Genomic DNA, 17,101 nt, shown 5'->3' with positions numbered 1-17,101 from the left:
GAGTTATGCTCCTGAAAAAAAAATTAAACTGGGCTGGAGAAATTCCAGAATATTTAGCATTTTTGCTCTGTATGGTTTCATGTGGGATTTTGTGGCAGAGTCAGAGAGCATGCAGCTAATTGGAGAGCACTTGTGTCAGGATGCCATATGGTACTCTGGGATAACGGATTGCCATTCAGAGATTGAACAAAGGAGTGCCTTATTGTGGCTGCTTTCACTGTCAGTGTAGTGATCCCAAACAGAAGTCATTTTTACATCCAGGAGTTAGTGATCCACACAGCAGTTAACCTGAGTAGGTGCAGGCCTGTGCTGTGCTATGTTGTGCTGCACACAGGCCTGCATTGTGCTGCACATGCTCCTTGGCCACAAGATAAACGTAGCTGGCTAATTCTAAAGAAGCTTGTAGGGAGTTCCCACTTGGTAAGAGCAATAACACCACCTTTGTGCCTTTGCCTTTCTCTTAATGTAAGGCAGAATGACTCATGTGAACATCCTTTTGCTTGACAGTAGAAATGGATAGAAGGCTTTTTTTCCCCAAAAAATCTTTTGAGATCTCCAAAGACAAAAATGCCAGCAAGTTGCTTCACAGAGGGAACTTAGCACAGTGTGATGTACTGTTACTAGAGGTCCATGCAATGCTACATGACTTGGGGTTTCCACCATCCTTTTTGTATTACCTCCAATAAATTGTATTTTAATCAATGCATTATGGAGATTGAATGCTCTCCTTATTGTCATCATAACAAACACTTGCACCAGTGTGTTACAGCTGGGTACCAAACCAGTTGAGTTCAGTTTGTATCCACCGGTATTCTTTTCATCTCAGCTTTTGTACAAATATATTCAGAAAACTGAAGGAATAGAAAAACATTTAGTATGTGATCCGTTTCTTAAGAAGCCTTTCTCCCTAGTGAAGCAAGCTTGTCTTTTATTTTCTGTCACTCTCTTTTGCAAAGAAATCATGCTCCAGGTAATTACTAAAAGGTTAAATACCTTGTATCAGAGATCACATTTCACCTGATCTATTGCTGAAATGCTCAATGCACAACAGCACTACAGAATGGCAAGATACAAAGTGTTGTGATTTCAGGGAACAAATTGAAAGGTAAACAGATCTGCAGCATAGCCAGGAAGAGTCTCTCTTTTTGTTCAGATGGTAGTGATACTGCTTTTCTACTAACACTGTGGTACGACACCAAAGTCACATTTCCAACTGGGTGAACGTGGTAAGTCTCATTGCCAGTATATTTATGATGCTCTGGACTCTGACCTGTCTGAACCACAGGAAACTCAAACATTGGCACTCCTCTCAGTCATGGTGATCACTTGAGAGGTCTCTAAGACCAAGCTCTACATCTGTAACAGAGGTTAAAAATAAAACATCCACAAATGTAGTTGGAAGGGAAAATATAGACAAAGAAGAAAAATGCATGTAAAAGGAGTCCAGGACAGAAAAAAACCCCGAATATTTCTTTTCAACTTGTCTCTCCTGGCACAGTTTAATTACTCATACTTTACTAGGTTATGAAACATGCAGAAGGTTGGACAGAATTCGGAGAGAGAAGATCTGGAAAGATCTTCCTTGTCGCTCCACGTTTTTACTTAAATCTTTCTTAATGAAATGCTTTTAATGATGAGATATTGTGAGATATTTCTCTCTCCTACAATCAACTAATTGCATCCTGGTACATACCAGCAAGCCCCTTCCTTGTCCAGGTAACGCAAAATAGCTGGGAGAAAAAACCCCAAACAAACAAGCCTGCCAAAAGCACACTGTATTTAGGTATTATTAGATGTCAGAACTCAGACTCAGAGATAGGAAGTTTAGTCCACCAGCTAATAGTTAATAATATTAAACCTTTTCCTATTAAGCTTTCTCCATTTGCTGGGAAACTGCAGATCATTGCAGTTAATGTCTTTTCCTTTGCCAGCAAGAAAAATCATGTTTGCTACAGATCTGCCACTTATAAATGTCTGTGCACTTCAGTCTGTTTCTATTCATTTATTTGGCAGACACAGTTATATTTAATGAACTTAATCACTAGGTCCCCGATTTGTTCTTCAGTGACACATTGAATGCCCAAATTCTCTTTGATGTCTGTGTTCCAGCCACAGCCTGCTAGATTCATAAAAGAAACTATCTCCAAAGTCTGCCTAAATAGTTTGCCTGGAGGGCACTCTGGAAAAATGTTGAATGGCAGAAGTCTTCTGGAATTACATTCACTCTTTTGACACAAAGGACCTGATCACAAGTCACTGATGTAAACTGGAACTTGAAGGAATTCCAAGAATTTTAGTGAAAAATGTTAAGATACTGTCAGCACACAAACTTCTGCGGTTTTCAAAAAGAGGTCTGATGATTGTCCTAGGCTTGGAAAGGTCTGACTGTGTTTTAGGACTCTGAACCACTCAGTGCACACAGGAGAAATACTTATCTACTTCAATGAAACAGTCCCAGATCTGTAAACAACTTTGTGATACCCCAGACAAGGATATACCACTGAACCCTTGCAGAGTACTTGTAGAGTAGTACTCTGGTAGAGGAAAGAATATCTGTATTTTGAATAATGATTACAACTCATTTATACCTACTATTTAATTCCTGAAACATGTGCAAAGAACACTTTCACCTGCTGCCTATAAGGAAGTGGTGTGGGGAGGTCTGACTTCTCCCATCAACACCTCTTGGTGGTTTTTGGTTAACTTGGAGCTGAGGAGCTAAGCAGAGTATCTACTTAATAGATCTATCTTCAGATAGCTCTACTATCTAAGATTAACTCTGCTAAATTAAATAGAAGTATTTAGTACAAGATACTGTACAAGATACTGTATTCAGTACAAGATACGGTCACAGTACCTTGTACTGAAACAGCCAAGAGTAACTACCAAATAACAATAAGGGAAGAGGACAAGTACTTGTCATACTCTCATATTCTCTCAGCCTAAGAAATTTTCTAATTCCAATATAGCCATCTCCCTAACTACACATGGCTCTGTTTAACCTCGTCTTTAAGAACTTTTAATGAGAATTCAGCAAACCTTTTCAGTTACCCTCAAATTGATTTCTCTTGTGTTAATTTTTCTAAACTTCCTTGTGACCAATATAATTTTCAGCACACACAACAGCATTTGGACAAAATTTTGTAGCTTCTACCCACTGCACATTTGAAAAAGTACTTAACTGGCTTGTTTGGAATCTGACTTGTCAGCTTCATTTGATATCCTTTTAGGTTTTGTATTGAAAGAGACCATGAGCTGTTTCCATCCTCTTCCCATCATCGTGATTTTCAAACTTGGAATCACAATTAGGTCTTTTACACATTGAATTTTCCTGTTTCACTAAATTGTCTCTCGTATAGAAAACCTTGTTTATCCTCTTTTAGCGTAATCATGTTCTTTTTAGATATAGAAGGAGAAGTATTCAGTATTCAGCAGGCAGGTCAACCATGCATTTCTTTAATAGCCCTGTTTTGTTCTCCATTCTTCTCCAGATAATGCCTAATTTTGATTTTCTTTATTGTTCTCTACTGAGCTTTGAGCTGATATTTTCCTTGAACTATCAATCATCACTTAAAGCTCTTGGTACCAAACAGTAATCATCAGCTCAGACCCATTGTTTAATACATAAAGTCATAAATATTTTCCCCTACACGTATCACTTCTTATCATTTACACTGAATACTTGCAAACGACAGTACTTAACCTGCCATTCCACTGCTGAGTTTCTCAGGCTCCTAAAGTCACAGCTGCTTACTCTGTTTTCTAGGCTATTTATGATGATGTTGAACAGCAAAATGCCAGAAGCTAGGGGTTTTTTTGTGGTTGTTTTTTTTCCGTCATTATGGAAAAATATGTTTGTTTAATTCTTCATTCATTCAACCAAAGTTTATTGAGACTTGGTTGAAAAATTTAGTTTAATATTTTTCTCTTCTGTTGGATTCTTTTATTTAGAGCTATGTCTTTTGATTTAATGCTTGGATCTTCTCTTCTATCTGTGTGTACATTTTACTGATGTCTTCCTGTAAACATCAAACACTAACAATTCCACAGTCTGCAAATCTGCAAGTATTTTGTTAGCACCAATTTGTTATTTACGCCACTCTCAATCTATCAGTGATATAAAGAGCTGCACTGGGATGGTTTCTGCTCTTTCTCTCCATAAATTTTCAATCTTTTTTTTCATAGGCATCTGTCTGATTTTGCTGTTGTTGTTAGTATGCTAAGAATTCATCAATGTCCAAATGTCTCCCACGTACCCTCTGAGCAACAAGCACTTGTATTTCCAAGCCAGTTCTCCTTTATCTCCCTTTCCTGGCTCCTTTTCATCTTCTCTCTTTCTGCTGAAAAAATACTTTTAGGTTTCTTTTTGGACACAAGTGCATGACATTCCTGTAAGGGATGTTCACTCACAAGACAATTTTTTCTTTTCATATCCTTTTTCCCTACACTGTGTACTTTAGGTGCCTAGGTCATCCTCAGCTTCTGTTGTGGCCAGAAAAACAAGAATGATGCCTTAAGAATAAACCTTTACTTTTATCAGGCATTTTGCCATAGATAGTTAAATAGCATTTCTTGGTGGCTTCTTGTTTGAGGCTAAAACACTACACTTCACAGTGTCTAATTACTTTATTTGACAATATTCTAAATTGCTTGATCCACTGTGTTTCTTCTAAAAATGCTTAGAGATCCCATGTAAGTTGTTGGAGGGCTAGCTCACAAGCACACCATTTGTACATAGTTCACCTTGCAATATGGGTAAGTCCAAGGACACGCAATGCAAAAGAAAACCAGATGTACTCATCGGTGCTTTTCTAGGTACCCATAATTTCAGCATAATATCCCCCATATCAGTATAAAAATTCAAACTGCTGCTAGTTTCTAACAACCATCAGCTCTTATGTGAGGGACACTGTCAAATAGATACACCATTTTTAAAATGCAGTACTTTATAAATACACTCAGAACTACAATTGCTAGAAATTATCAAAACCAAGGAGAGAGTTAAATACCCGTTTCCACACAGGCAAAATATTAAAAAAATCAGTAGCCATGGATAAACGAAAAAGCTCTAATAAAACTGGTATTCTGTCAACCGTATTTCGTTTTTGAAAAGCTGCCATACAAATAAAGCCAGCAAACTTCCATTTGGCTTCTGGGTGGTATCAGTCACAACCCTGATGCTCTGATTTTATGTTTTGATTCCAGCTGTGGGCAGCTCTTTGTGAACAGAGTTGAGAATAGCAAACAGCAGCAACAGATGTAGATTACTATAGTTAAAATTCTTGTATAAGACTTGCTATCTTATGAAAACTTACTACAATGACTTCATAATAGCAAGTTTTTTCAAGTACTGAAGTCATGATACAGTTTTTAGACAATTCTTACTTACACAAAGTCGGGTTTACTTAATCATGAACAATTTGGATGGCTAAATGTTTCAAAGTACAGTATGTTTTCTGTACAAAGACAATTTTTTTCTTAAAAACTGTAAAATAGCTAAAGTGAACTGGAAATATAGAAAGAAAGCAGATGGTAAAATTAGTGAGTAACCAAAAGGAAGGAGCTACCAAGGCAAATAAAGGCTATGAAATGTTGCAAAGTTTTATACCATTAGTTGTACTCACTTTTCCCTCATCTCTTGGGCTGTCACTTAAATGTACAACTGGACCAGGGTGAGTCTTTGTGGATCTGCAAGACAAAAATCAATCAAAATCTGTGAATTAGGTTTTTTTGTATAAAGGGCTAGATGCTTACCTTAATTTCTAGGTGTGTTAACATCTACCTCCAACAGTTTAAAAGTAATTGTAAAAAGCCCAGTAGGGGAAGGTAAAGTTATTGACATCTTTTCATGTTCTCCTCCATTTTTGCCATTATAGGCAAAGATTCTCCTTTGTCAATTAATCCTTTCTTCTATTTTTTTTTAAATCTCACTATTCCTCCTATTACAGTGATTTTTTTCCCTCCTCTCATTCTTGAGGCTTTTTGCCTTTTATATTCTCTACTTTCTCTCGTTCTGACCCTCCCTCCTCATTTGCTCAATTTCAAGGCTAATCTGTCAAGGATTTGCAAAGTCTTCACTGGATTCATTTCAAATCCTTATAACATGACTCACCTAGTTCTTATCTCATTAATGACAGGGCTTCAGTAACCTCACCTACACTGCTCTATCAGGAAGCTTCTTAGCATTACCACAGCAGCATTTCAGAAATGGAGCATCTTGCTTTTGTCTAATCTGTAAAGCTTTACACATCCTGAGAACAATGAATACAGGTACAGCCACAATGCGTGTTTAGTGAGGCTCCTCAGCCACAAGACCCATCTCACAAGTCTTGGTAAGCCTACATAACGTTATTGTTCTTGTCATGCCTTCTCTTCTTGTCACATGCACCAACAAGCTGTATGCAACTTAGTACAGGGACTGCTACTGAAATTGTTAATGTCTAGCACCTGACAGAAAACGCAAATCATCGGAAACTGAATGGAGAGATGAAGATTTTTCAATTTTTTTTTCTGCCCAGACCTTTAGGCCGTGGCAGTCATACAGAGCAAGAAGACAAGCACCAGTCCACACTGAATGCCTTCACAGAACAGGACCTTTGTTCTGTCTAGGTTCTGGGGTCAGAGCACAGGTTCCTTGGGGTTCAGCTTACCATTTAGACTTGAATGGCTGGTCTTGATTCACCAAAGGCCACCAGGAAAAAAAAATATGGCAGCAATTGGCAGAGCTGATAAAGTGAAGAATTTATCTGGAAGCCATACATAAAACTACCTAGGCTCCAAGTTTTAATACAGACCACGAGAGAATTAAAGAAACAAACCAAAACAAGGCTCTCCAGCCAAACTGCTCAAAGCATTTTCCTAAATTATTGGTCTCTTCTTTTGTCTCAAATAGTGCACTGCAGCAAAACCATTCTCTGGTCTATCAGGTCACAACCCAAATCAAGACTGAGTGGCATGCAAAAATTCCCAGGCAACTAATACATTAAAACACTGTGGACTGACTCATAGCCTCACAGACTACTCCTTCTCAAAATAGTATGCTCCAATACTCTTAAAAGCATGCATGCTGTCCTCTGCCCATATATATTTTTTCATATATATTTTGCCCATATAATGTTTCAAATATTTCAGCTATTTCATTGAACACCAAAGCTGGGTCTAAGCAGAGTGGCAAAGATCTTCTCTGATATTTATCTCTGAGCTAAGGACAGTGACATATTACTCCAGACATCCTGGACATTCAGTATGTTACTTTCCTACATGAGGTCTCCATGAGCAAGTTTCTGCAAGAGCATTTTGCAACATATCCCATCGAGTGATATCAGCAGGAAAGCAGTGGACAGACAGTTTATACAGTAATATTCTACACAGACTGTCTTTAATGGTGCCAGCAGCAAGTACCCATTTGGCCCTAGACATGGCGCACAACAACTTTTGCAGAGATGCAGGTAGCAGGAGATCTGGCTGTCATCCTATCCAAGCTAAATCACCAGAGGGGACCCTCTGGCTGAGCTTTTGTTTCTGAGTAACCTGTTCCTAAATAAAAATATCACTTGCACAACACCAGACCTTGGAGCAGGCAGGGTAGGTAGGCAGTCTTGGTGAACTGAGAGGCAAGATGAGTTATTTGCAAGCAGTGCCTAGACCCACACATGTTTTGTACATCTGTCCTGATGGAGTGAATATGACAGTTTGGGACATTCTAGGCTGCTTTGGACTTTGTTTCTGACATAGTTCATCTATTTAAACTGGTCAGATTATGTTGATGGAAAGAACTAGATCTGTCTGAGGTACATGCTGCCTATACTATGAATGGTAAAGGAGGAAGGATAAGAATAAGAGGAAAAAACATGAAGAGAAGAGGTAGAATAAGAATTCCCACTTTTTTGGTCAGATAGGAACAACTGATAGATGACAGAAGAAGGAGCAGAAACAAGCAAAGATCAGTTATGACTAAGCTGGCAACAAACAAGATGGTAGCAGAAGCACACTTAGGCTGACAAGGTATACTGCTTTGGGCAGATATCCCAGCCCACTGAACCACCCAGTACGCAGGCTGGGCTGCTTGGCCATTCCAGTATTGGTACTTTACCAGGAATACTGGCAAATTCAGAACAAACGGGGGGAGAAAAGAAAAGGGCATGCTGTCTTTGTAAGGTAAAGGTTAATCCTGTCTAGACACGTCTTCGTACCTACTAATTTTAATAGTAAAGAACAATTTTGATAAATCTGTGCAACCACAGTTTTCTATTTAAGATACACATGACATTGCTTACCAAAGAATTTTTCTTTGGGTAGAAGCCAACTCTAATAAAATACATTTTCCTACCTCCCTCATTTCTCACTTGAATCTATTGTAAATGATAGCTGGAGGATCCTGGGATTTATTATACTCTAATAATGTTGTGGGGTTTTGTTTGGTTTTGGTTTTGTTTCCTTTTCAGTATGTTAGACCATTTTTATTTCTTTTAGGAGTATTATACTTCAATTATTATGTACCTAGCTATTTCTTTAATTTTGTTGAATAAGGGCTTCATACACACCATCAGCAAAGTTGATACCAAACACAGCAGTATGTGCACTAAATGTATGATATTTTATTTTTTCCTCATTCTATTTCCTCTGTATTTGATATAAATACTCTTATTATGTATATTATCTTACTTCTTGGTATTCCAATAATTTAGTTGTTTCGTATTATACCTGCGTATTATACTTGGTTTGGTCCTTCCTTTTTCTTTCACTTCTACTAAATTTAAGACTGTAAGGTGTGTCACTCTATCAAAACACTCAACAAATCACTGTTTATCTTTCACACATACACCACTGGTCTTTGGTTCCACTCCTGACAGCTCTTTTATGTCAAATATTGGATGTAGGTGTCAAAGTGTTGGCAGTGGGGAGTGGCAAGAGGGGGTCTCTGTGAGGAGTGGTCAGGGCTGTCCTGTGCTGGACACAGCCAGCTCCATTTGGCTCCAACAGACCCACCACAGGACACAGCTGAGTCTCTTGGCCAATATGGTAGTGCCTCTAAGGAAATAAATTTAAGAAAGGGCAAAAAGTTCTGCACAGGCAGTGGGTAAAAAAAGACAAGAAACAGCCTGGTGAGCAGTAAGGTCAGTGAAAGAGGAGGAGAGGAGGTGCTTCATGCGCCACAGCAGAAATTCCCCTACAGTCTGTGGAAGACTCCACACTGGAGCAGGCGGATATTTGCTGAGGAAATTGCAGCTTGTGGAAGGATAGAGTAGGAGAAAAGTGTGACAAGGAAGGAGAAGCAGAGGGGAGCTCTAATGGATCTCTCCATTTCCCATCCCCATGCACTACTCAGGGGAAAGGAGGTAGAGAAGTTTGGAATGAAGGAGGGTAGTTGAGCCTAGGTAAAATGACAACGTTTTAGTTTTTGTCTCTGTTTCTTTCCATTCTGCTCTATTTTAAGTGGCAATAAATTAAATTAATTTTCTCCAAGTCAAGTCTGGTTTGTCCACTGACAGTAATCGGAAAGTGATCTTCCTGTCTTTACCCTGACTCATGAACTTTTCCATTTCATTTTCTTTCCCTGTCTTCTTGATGAGGGAGAGTGAGAGAGAAGCTAGGGGAGAGTCTCACTACCAGCCAAGGTCCACCCACCAGAAATTCCTTAACTGCTTAACAGAGGCCAGATTTGTTTATACATAGGTGAGGGGAAGTAGAGAGTCTATTAAGTTTGGCAGTCATAACAATGACTCCGTCTGTAAATGAGAAAGGACCATTTTCAAGTAGTTGTATACACTAAAACTAATTTCACATGTGCCATCACAGATAAGATCACACACAGATGACAACAGATGTTCCTGAAGCTTTTTGGAAGTGTAGAGCATATTCCCTGGCAGTCCTGCACTGCCTTTTATGGGGCTCCAAGAAACATTGCTCTTTTTTTTTTTCATAGCAAGTGAAGTGTTTGCATCAAAACTGATTCCTCTTTGGACTACACAACAAGGAACATTCACAAGATGCAGAACAAAGTTCGGGGTTTGTTTTTGGGATGAACATGCACAGTCCCATCTTGGGAGAGATATTTGTGGGAGGATATACTGATACACAGTAACACGAGTTCAGATGCAGCAAGGAAGAAAACTGCACACAAAAGGATTGCAACTTCCTTCATTCTACATGACCTTTTCCTTGTTGCTCTGAACCTGCCCTATGACTGGATACAGAAGGTGTGACATAATAAATCTTCTCCAGTTTGCTTGTCCTGAAGTGATGTTATCTCCTTTCTAGTACAGGACTGTGGCTAGGAACCCAAACCCAGTCCTTGGTGCCACACTAATACCAGAAACAGTCTGCCAAAGCCAGGTCAGTGCTTTACCACTTGTCTCTTCTTGTCTCCTCAAGATAGGTACAGATATACAGAAACAATAGTAATGTCTTTTGGATCCCTAGAGAAGTGTTGCCTGTAAAAGGAGTGCCAGGAATTAGGCTCTATGGTCAATTTCTCCTAAGGGTGGACATCAGGACTGCACTACAAGCAGGATTAAATGAAACAATTATTTAGTTAATTATATTGTAACAATAGTGATAGTTTATAGAACTTGTGAAACACTATCAGAGTTACAGATACAGTAATTACTGCTCTCATACAGTAAATTATGCTGTATGTGGAAATGTCTACACACAAAAACCATTTTGCCTCAATAGTTTAGGTATACATAAAATGTTCTGTTTCCCCTCACTGCTATTACAGTAGAGTTGTCAAGGAGACTGGAGAGTTGTACACTGTCATTGTGGAACTGCCTACTAAGAAAAAAAAACACCACTGAAGTATATTAAATGCAAAAGTAGAGATCCAACAGCTCCTGGAAAGGATGAGGAGGTGCTGGAATACCTACCATATTTGCAGCTACCATGAGTAAAGCACACTACTGTTGATGCCAGATACTCAAGCATAGTCATTCCTTCAAGCTGGCTTTGGGAAACTGCATAAAAACTAACTATATCCTATTCCTTGAGGAAGAGGAAAATACAGAAGAATCAGTATGTGAAAATAAGACATAAGTGAAATAGTTGAGCAGAGAATTTTTCATTCCCAAATAGCAACTGGGGTACTGAGTAGCTGAGAATGATTGCAAAAATAAAAGCTCTGAAAAGACACAAAAAGGATAAAGCATGAAGCCAAGACCATAGATTAAAAAAAAAAAAAAAAGGAAAAAGAAAAGAAGGTCAAGTCCAAAAAATACCAGCAATGATTTGCAGTAAAAAATTCCCAAGACAAAAGCTACCTTCAACTGAGCAAAAAGAAAGTATGAGCTAACGATACAAAAGTTTGCAACATTTCATAGCCTTCATTGACCTTTAAGTCCACAAAAACAGACTGCAGAACTGAAAAATGGAACAAAAGGTTCCCATGACAGCTGTATAGAAGTAGAAGTTTCCTAAGAAGCTACTGATACTTTGAGCTGTTTTGCACTTCATCAGAAGTTATTCCTGACAGCAGCAGGTATTAATTTATTTGGTGCATGTTCATTTTGGGAGATGAGAGAGTGGGTATGCTGTAAGACTTAACTCTTACTCAGAAGAACAGCACTGACATTAAGAAACCATTCGCTGTAAAACAGCCTTCATAACAGTCTTCATTGAAAGGATGGAAGCTTTTATTTAATTATCTTATTTTAAAATTAGAAAGCTCAAAAAGAAGTCTTCAGCAATATTATAATCTGGGCTCAGCAAAATGTGGAAAATACATAGATGATGTATTCCTCAATCATCCTGGGATGCTTTATGGACTCTAAGAAATCAAGTGACTTAAATACTGTTGTAGGAACTTCAAATACCAAGACAACCTTTAAAGTAGGTAAAAGTAATCTATAGCAAAATAAAATCATATCAAAACAATTTCCTTTTGAAAAAATAAATAGCCTGCACAGTTATAGAAGTACTGTAATTATTTCTGAGAAGAATGAAAATCTGATGTTAGAAAGTGATAGAAGCAGTTAGGAGAGGGAAAAAATGAAAACGTCTATATTAGTCATTGCTATGGAGTTGAAGTTGACTGAATGTGACAGTGTTGAGGAAAACATATGCATAAGCAGATACTTTTGTAGTGTCAGTAGTCAGGCATCTTCTGCAGTTGTGCTTTCCACAAAGGTGCAGTGCCTCAGGGACTTTAAGACCTTTTTTTAATTGGTAGAGCCACAGAGAAATTTAAAAGAATAAGTTAGATTCCTCACTCCCATGCTGTGAATCAAAGCTGGGAACTGAAGTAAAGGAGAATCAGTTCAACCTCAAGATGTAACTCTGAGTCTTAGATACACTTTCTGAAATGTCCAGAAGGATGTCTTGCAACTTGTGCTATCTTTAGATTAAAAACTGCATCCATTTGGATCTGCACACAGGGAGAGTGGTGGATTCTTCTAGACTGTTACTTCCCCTCCTGTGTGCTGCTTTCCCTCACTGCTCTGGAACTGCTGGCAGAGAAAAGACTAAGAAAGGAAATATCACCTTATGGGTCTGCCATAACCGGGTTCCAATTTGCCCAGTTCTTTGATAGTTCAAATTCCACACATTTTGCTAAGTTTCAGTTATTCATTCGTTAGACAGTGGATTGTTTAAACACTGGAATCTTACTGGAGGCTTATAATACAGACCTTTCTTTTTTGGAGTTCAGTGAACTCATATTAAGACCTTCTTTTCCTTTCCAACACCAGAGGAACTTCCAAAATGTATGATCCTGCTGTGAAAATCAATCTCACTCTAGTTGGAGTAAATGGAGACATGCTGGGCTCATTGACTATTTTTCTCTTCCAGGTTTGTTTCCAAACATTCAGAGGGAAAAGAGAGAAACTGTTTACTTGTTAGAGAGTAGAAAAACAAACAGTATCATGAGCCTCTAACACCTATAGCAAAGGACTAGCTCTGCTACATGACAGAGAAATGACAAGCGAAAAAGTTTTGAGTTATTCATTCTTAGCTGAAAAGGTGCTTCAGTGTGGTCTGAAGCAGTGATAATGCACGAGATGATAGAAATGCCTGAGACAAGAATTGGTACCCATATGCTTGTGCCCTTTCACAGCTCTTGGACAAGGCCAGGTCCACTGAGACACAGACAATGCACATGATTTAAGAAAGAAAATTTTGCTGTATCTTCTAGAATCAGTTATGACTCAGCACTGAAAATACTCTAAAAATTTTTTATGTCTCCTTTGCATTATTAATCTATTCAAGGCCTTAATTTCTCACAAACATTAGACATCGTTTAAGACAGCTGAATAATCTCTCCTGTTTGAGAAGACAATAGTCCCTAGGATAAAATAGGTATTGCAATCATCTTTTTGACATATATCTCTACTAGGTGCTTCAGAACAAGTCATAAAACCCCTATCAGTAAGAAATATAATGTTATACAGATATTTCAGTATATTTTGATACAAAAGTAGGCAATAAAATCACAAAACCCTGTACCAAAAGCCAACATGCAGGACAAGGTGATCAGATATCTTGCATTATATGCAAAGCCTAAAAATGTTACATCCAAACCTATTTCTCCTTCAAGTCTTCAAACTACCAAGCCTCTTCACCTGAATCTTTCACTGTAACAGACTCACTGTTATAAAAACAATTCTTGCAGTCATTTGATGGGCCTCACTGACACACAATGTTTGGTTTTATTCTGAGGATGAGGGTTACATTCTCTGGAATTAATTAATTTCAAGAAGTGTAATGAAATTCCTTTTGGGGTTGAAATGTTGGTAAGTCCATGAACAGACTAAAATTAATCACTGTATCTGTCCTCTATGCTCCAATTTTTTTTCTCTTATGGAGTACCCTCTATTATATTGCTTACTGAGCAATGTCATCATGACCTTAAAGGGACAAACTCAGTCCATGATGAAAGTCTAGAATGCAACTTACAGGTAGAAATGGCCACACAAGTATCAGAATATGTCTCCAGGTTACCTTGCCTACAGTGTTAGCAATGTAGGTGTTCTTAAAAACTAAGAGAGCTGGAATTTCAGGTGGGGTTTTTTTGTATTCTTATAAAATGAGCTGTAATCTGTTTTTACAGTGACTTAGGTATGGTAACATGTAGTTTAATATTACAAAGTGAAAGCATTTCAGTTTTTTTTAAAAAAAACCCTAACCAGTTCAATCTCCTATTGGTTTTCACTGTAAAGTCTTGAAATCTTAATGACAACTGAGTTAAATCTGCTTTATGAAAATTCATAGAGATTTCATTAGAAGCAGATACAAGACAGTATAAAAAATGAGGGGTTTTGAAAGAAAGACAAGAACTGGCTGAAAATTGCATGAAGAGGGATAAAGTCCTTCAGCCTTTTTCGTACAAATGACACACAAACCTGACACGCTCAAAATTTGCTTTATAAACACTCCATCTAAACTGATGACTTGAAAATAGGAGCAGAACAATGACTTTTACTGGTCTTTTCTTGATAATTAGTTCGACAGAAATGTCTGTGCAGAAGGTAAACTCTCTCCTTCCAAACTTTATAGAGAATAGTAACATCTTCAAACTAATCTCACACTTTGAAATGATATAGTCTCTCTCAGAATTAAAAACAATGTTATGAACACTATTGCCTCCTACATCATTCATAATAAGGTTTTCAAGTTTTCCTGAAGTCTACATACATATGTTTTCCTATTTTCTTTCATCTTTGATATGAAATACACTTAATTATTCTTTTCACTGGATGGAGGAGATGGTGATCAAGCTACACTCATAAAAATAGCAAAATCTGAATTTTGGAGATTAATGATTATCTGTATCTCATGGCACTTCATAGTTAAACAGATTGGCAAATAACTTTTATATAAAATGTAGTTATCTGGTCTCTATCATAAATCTGAATTCCTAATGTCCTGTAAAAACCCTGTTAACACAGCAAATGCATTCAGTGAAATAAAAAGTTTTCAAAAGATTTGTTAATATTTGTAAAAACAAGTATTTCTTAAAAATTAATCTTAAGACAGCTATGAAAATGACCACAGACAAAAATGCAAAAAAAATCTGCACTTACAGTTCTATTGCCTTGTTCCACATGATAACATATCCCGAAAGAATGAAGGACTCAATATTTACAATGTGTGTATTTCCCCTCTCTGTTCCGACATACAGCCATTTACTTTGGAAAGGTAGATGGCAGTAAGTAATCCTGGAAAGCAGAAAAAGAAAACATCAGAAAACTGTTACCGAATATCACATCAACAATATTTTTAAACACTTTTACAGATGAGATAATTATTCTTTCCACTTTATAACTTGAGAAAAAACTGCCCAGCAGGTGCAGCATTCTGAAGAATGTGCAAGTTTCGGGGGTCATCTCCAGAAAAATCACAAAAGGGAACATGAAACAAAACAGGGCCATCCTGCCTGCCTGTGTTAAGGGCTAGGAAAAAGAACCATATCACTTAAGCACTGAAGTAAGTCTATCTGCATGATATGTAAATTGCACTTCAATAGTATCCAAGACTCTCAAGTTGGATTTTCTTATTTCTTTCCTTAGAGTAAGCAATTTTTCTAGATGAACAAACAGAAGTTAATGGACGTCAGTGGGATTTATGTTTTGTCAAAGAGAAGTGTAACACCATAATTCACACATGTAAACATTCATTTATTTGGTGTCTGGGAGAGTAGGGCCCTAGATAAAAGCATTTATCAAAACTGAATTACCATAGAAGACACACTCATATTATTCTTACAAGATGATGAACCGATGTAATATTAGCTTGGAAAGATGTCATGACAATTTCTCATGATAATACATAAAAGTTTTCACAGATTACGAATGAGTAGATTCAGGTTTCTTTCATATTGCAAAACTAAATCTATATGAGACAAAAAACCATTTACTACTAAAATACAGTGGAATGCATGCTACCTACAGAGACTGAAACTTAATCCAATCTTACAACACAGACTGGTGAATTTTGACAAAAAGCAGGTATTTTGCTTGGTTTGCCATAGGTTATTATATTTATCATTTACTTCCACAAGCAGGTTATTTCTCACTTTTCTATACAAACTTGATTCTTTTTTTATTCTTAACACCTTCCACCACTACAAAAGTAAAACCAGTATTTAAGAACATACATATTTAAATTTTTTCATTCTTATGGTACAGCAATCTTTCTGGATGTATTATAAAAGAGTGAGAGGGGTGTTGATTCAAGTGAGACTTAAGTGTGACACAGGTTTTGTTCCATCCATCTGTACAGGGCTAAATTTTACCATTAGTTGTCTAATTTTGGCAATAATTTCAATGCCTTTAGTGGAAAGAGAAGTAAGTTTTTTGAGAGAATTGTTTTGAGAAAGGGAATTATATTTTAGTATATGTAACTGAAAATGCCTTCCAGCAACAACATAGTACTTATACTGTGGGTGCAGTCAAATCAACACATGTCTGACAGAAACAGTTGCAGAAGTTATATGGCACCTGCACGTTCCTTACTGGAGTTAAAGCTGTTAGCTTTATTGTTCAGGTGCAAAGAACAATTTGCCCTTTTCACTTTGTAATTTTACAAATGGGAAGTTATTTTTCAAGTATTTCCTGATCTTTTTCCTTAAACTAAACTACTCCAATTCTTTTGCTTTCTCTTCAGGTGCACTATTTCGTACACTTCTGCTTAAATTCATATTTAGTCCAATTTTTTTGTTCTATTTCTTTTATTTCTATACTAGCTCTACTTTTCTTTCTTGCACTGCAAAGCATATGGGTGCTTTGTTAGGTCCCAGCCCATAAAAGGCTTCCCTGGTTGATAAATCCTCTTAATCACTTCACATTTATGTTCACTCAACACTTGTTTGTAGTAAACTGTTAAATTACAGGAAGAGAAAATAATTTTGACTTTTTAAGTGCTGCAAATGTATCTGTCTAGGGACTGACAAAAAACTCAAGAGTTACAAAGTGAATCCTAGTTGACTTGAAAGCTGCTACTCCAAATGCTTGCAGTTGTGTCATCAGACTAAGCAGGTTCAAGTCGTCTGCAGCAAACTTGGTCTCCAATATTCAAGACTGAATCCAATACCTTGATTATGAATAAAGTTTCGAAAAGCACCTCAGACACCCTATGAGACTGCTTTGGGCTGCTTTTTCTGATCCTTCTG

The 17,101-nt window shown here is 37.4% G+C and overlaps 1 protein-coding gene across 12 annotated transcripts in view; it reads right to left on the bottom strand.

The window, feature by feature from the left end:
* STXBP5L (syntaxin binding protein 5L) overlaps positions 1 to 17,101 on the bottom strand; it is a 181,218-nt gene that overhangs the window by 83,897 nt on the left and 80,220 nt on the right. For all 12 annotated transcript variants that reach the window (XM_050333882.1, XM_050333883.1, XM_050333880.1 and 9 more), the window contains exons 5-6: positions 15,015 to 15,149; positions 5,625 to 5,688 (exon numbers count right to left, since the gene is read on the bottom strand). In XM_050333882.1, coding sequence (XP_050189839.1) covers positions 5,625 to 5,688; positions 15,015 to 15,149 — 199 coding nt within the window. The remainder of the gene's footprint in view (positions 1 to 5,624; positions 5,689 to 15,014; positions 15,150 to 17,101) is intronic.

The sequence above is a fragment of the Myiozetetes cayanensis genome, unplaced genomic scaffold (assembly GCF_022539395.1).
Source record: "Myiozetetes cayanensis isolate MyiCay16 unplaced genomic scaffold, myiCay2020 scf5-8, whole genome shotgun sequence".
Classification (NCBI taxonomy): domain Eukaryota; kingdom Metazoa; phylum Chordata; class Aves; order Passeriformes; family Tyrannidae; genus Myiozetetes; species Myiozetetes cayanensis.
The sequence above is the reverse complement of the archived record's forward strand: the minus strand, read 5'-3'. Positions and strand labels throughout refer to the sequence as shown.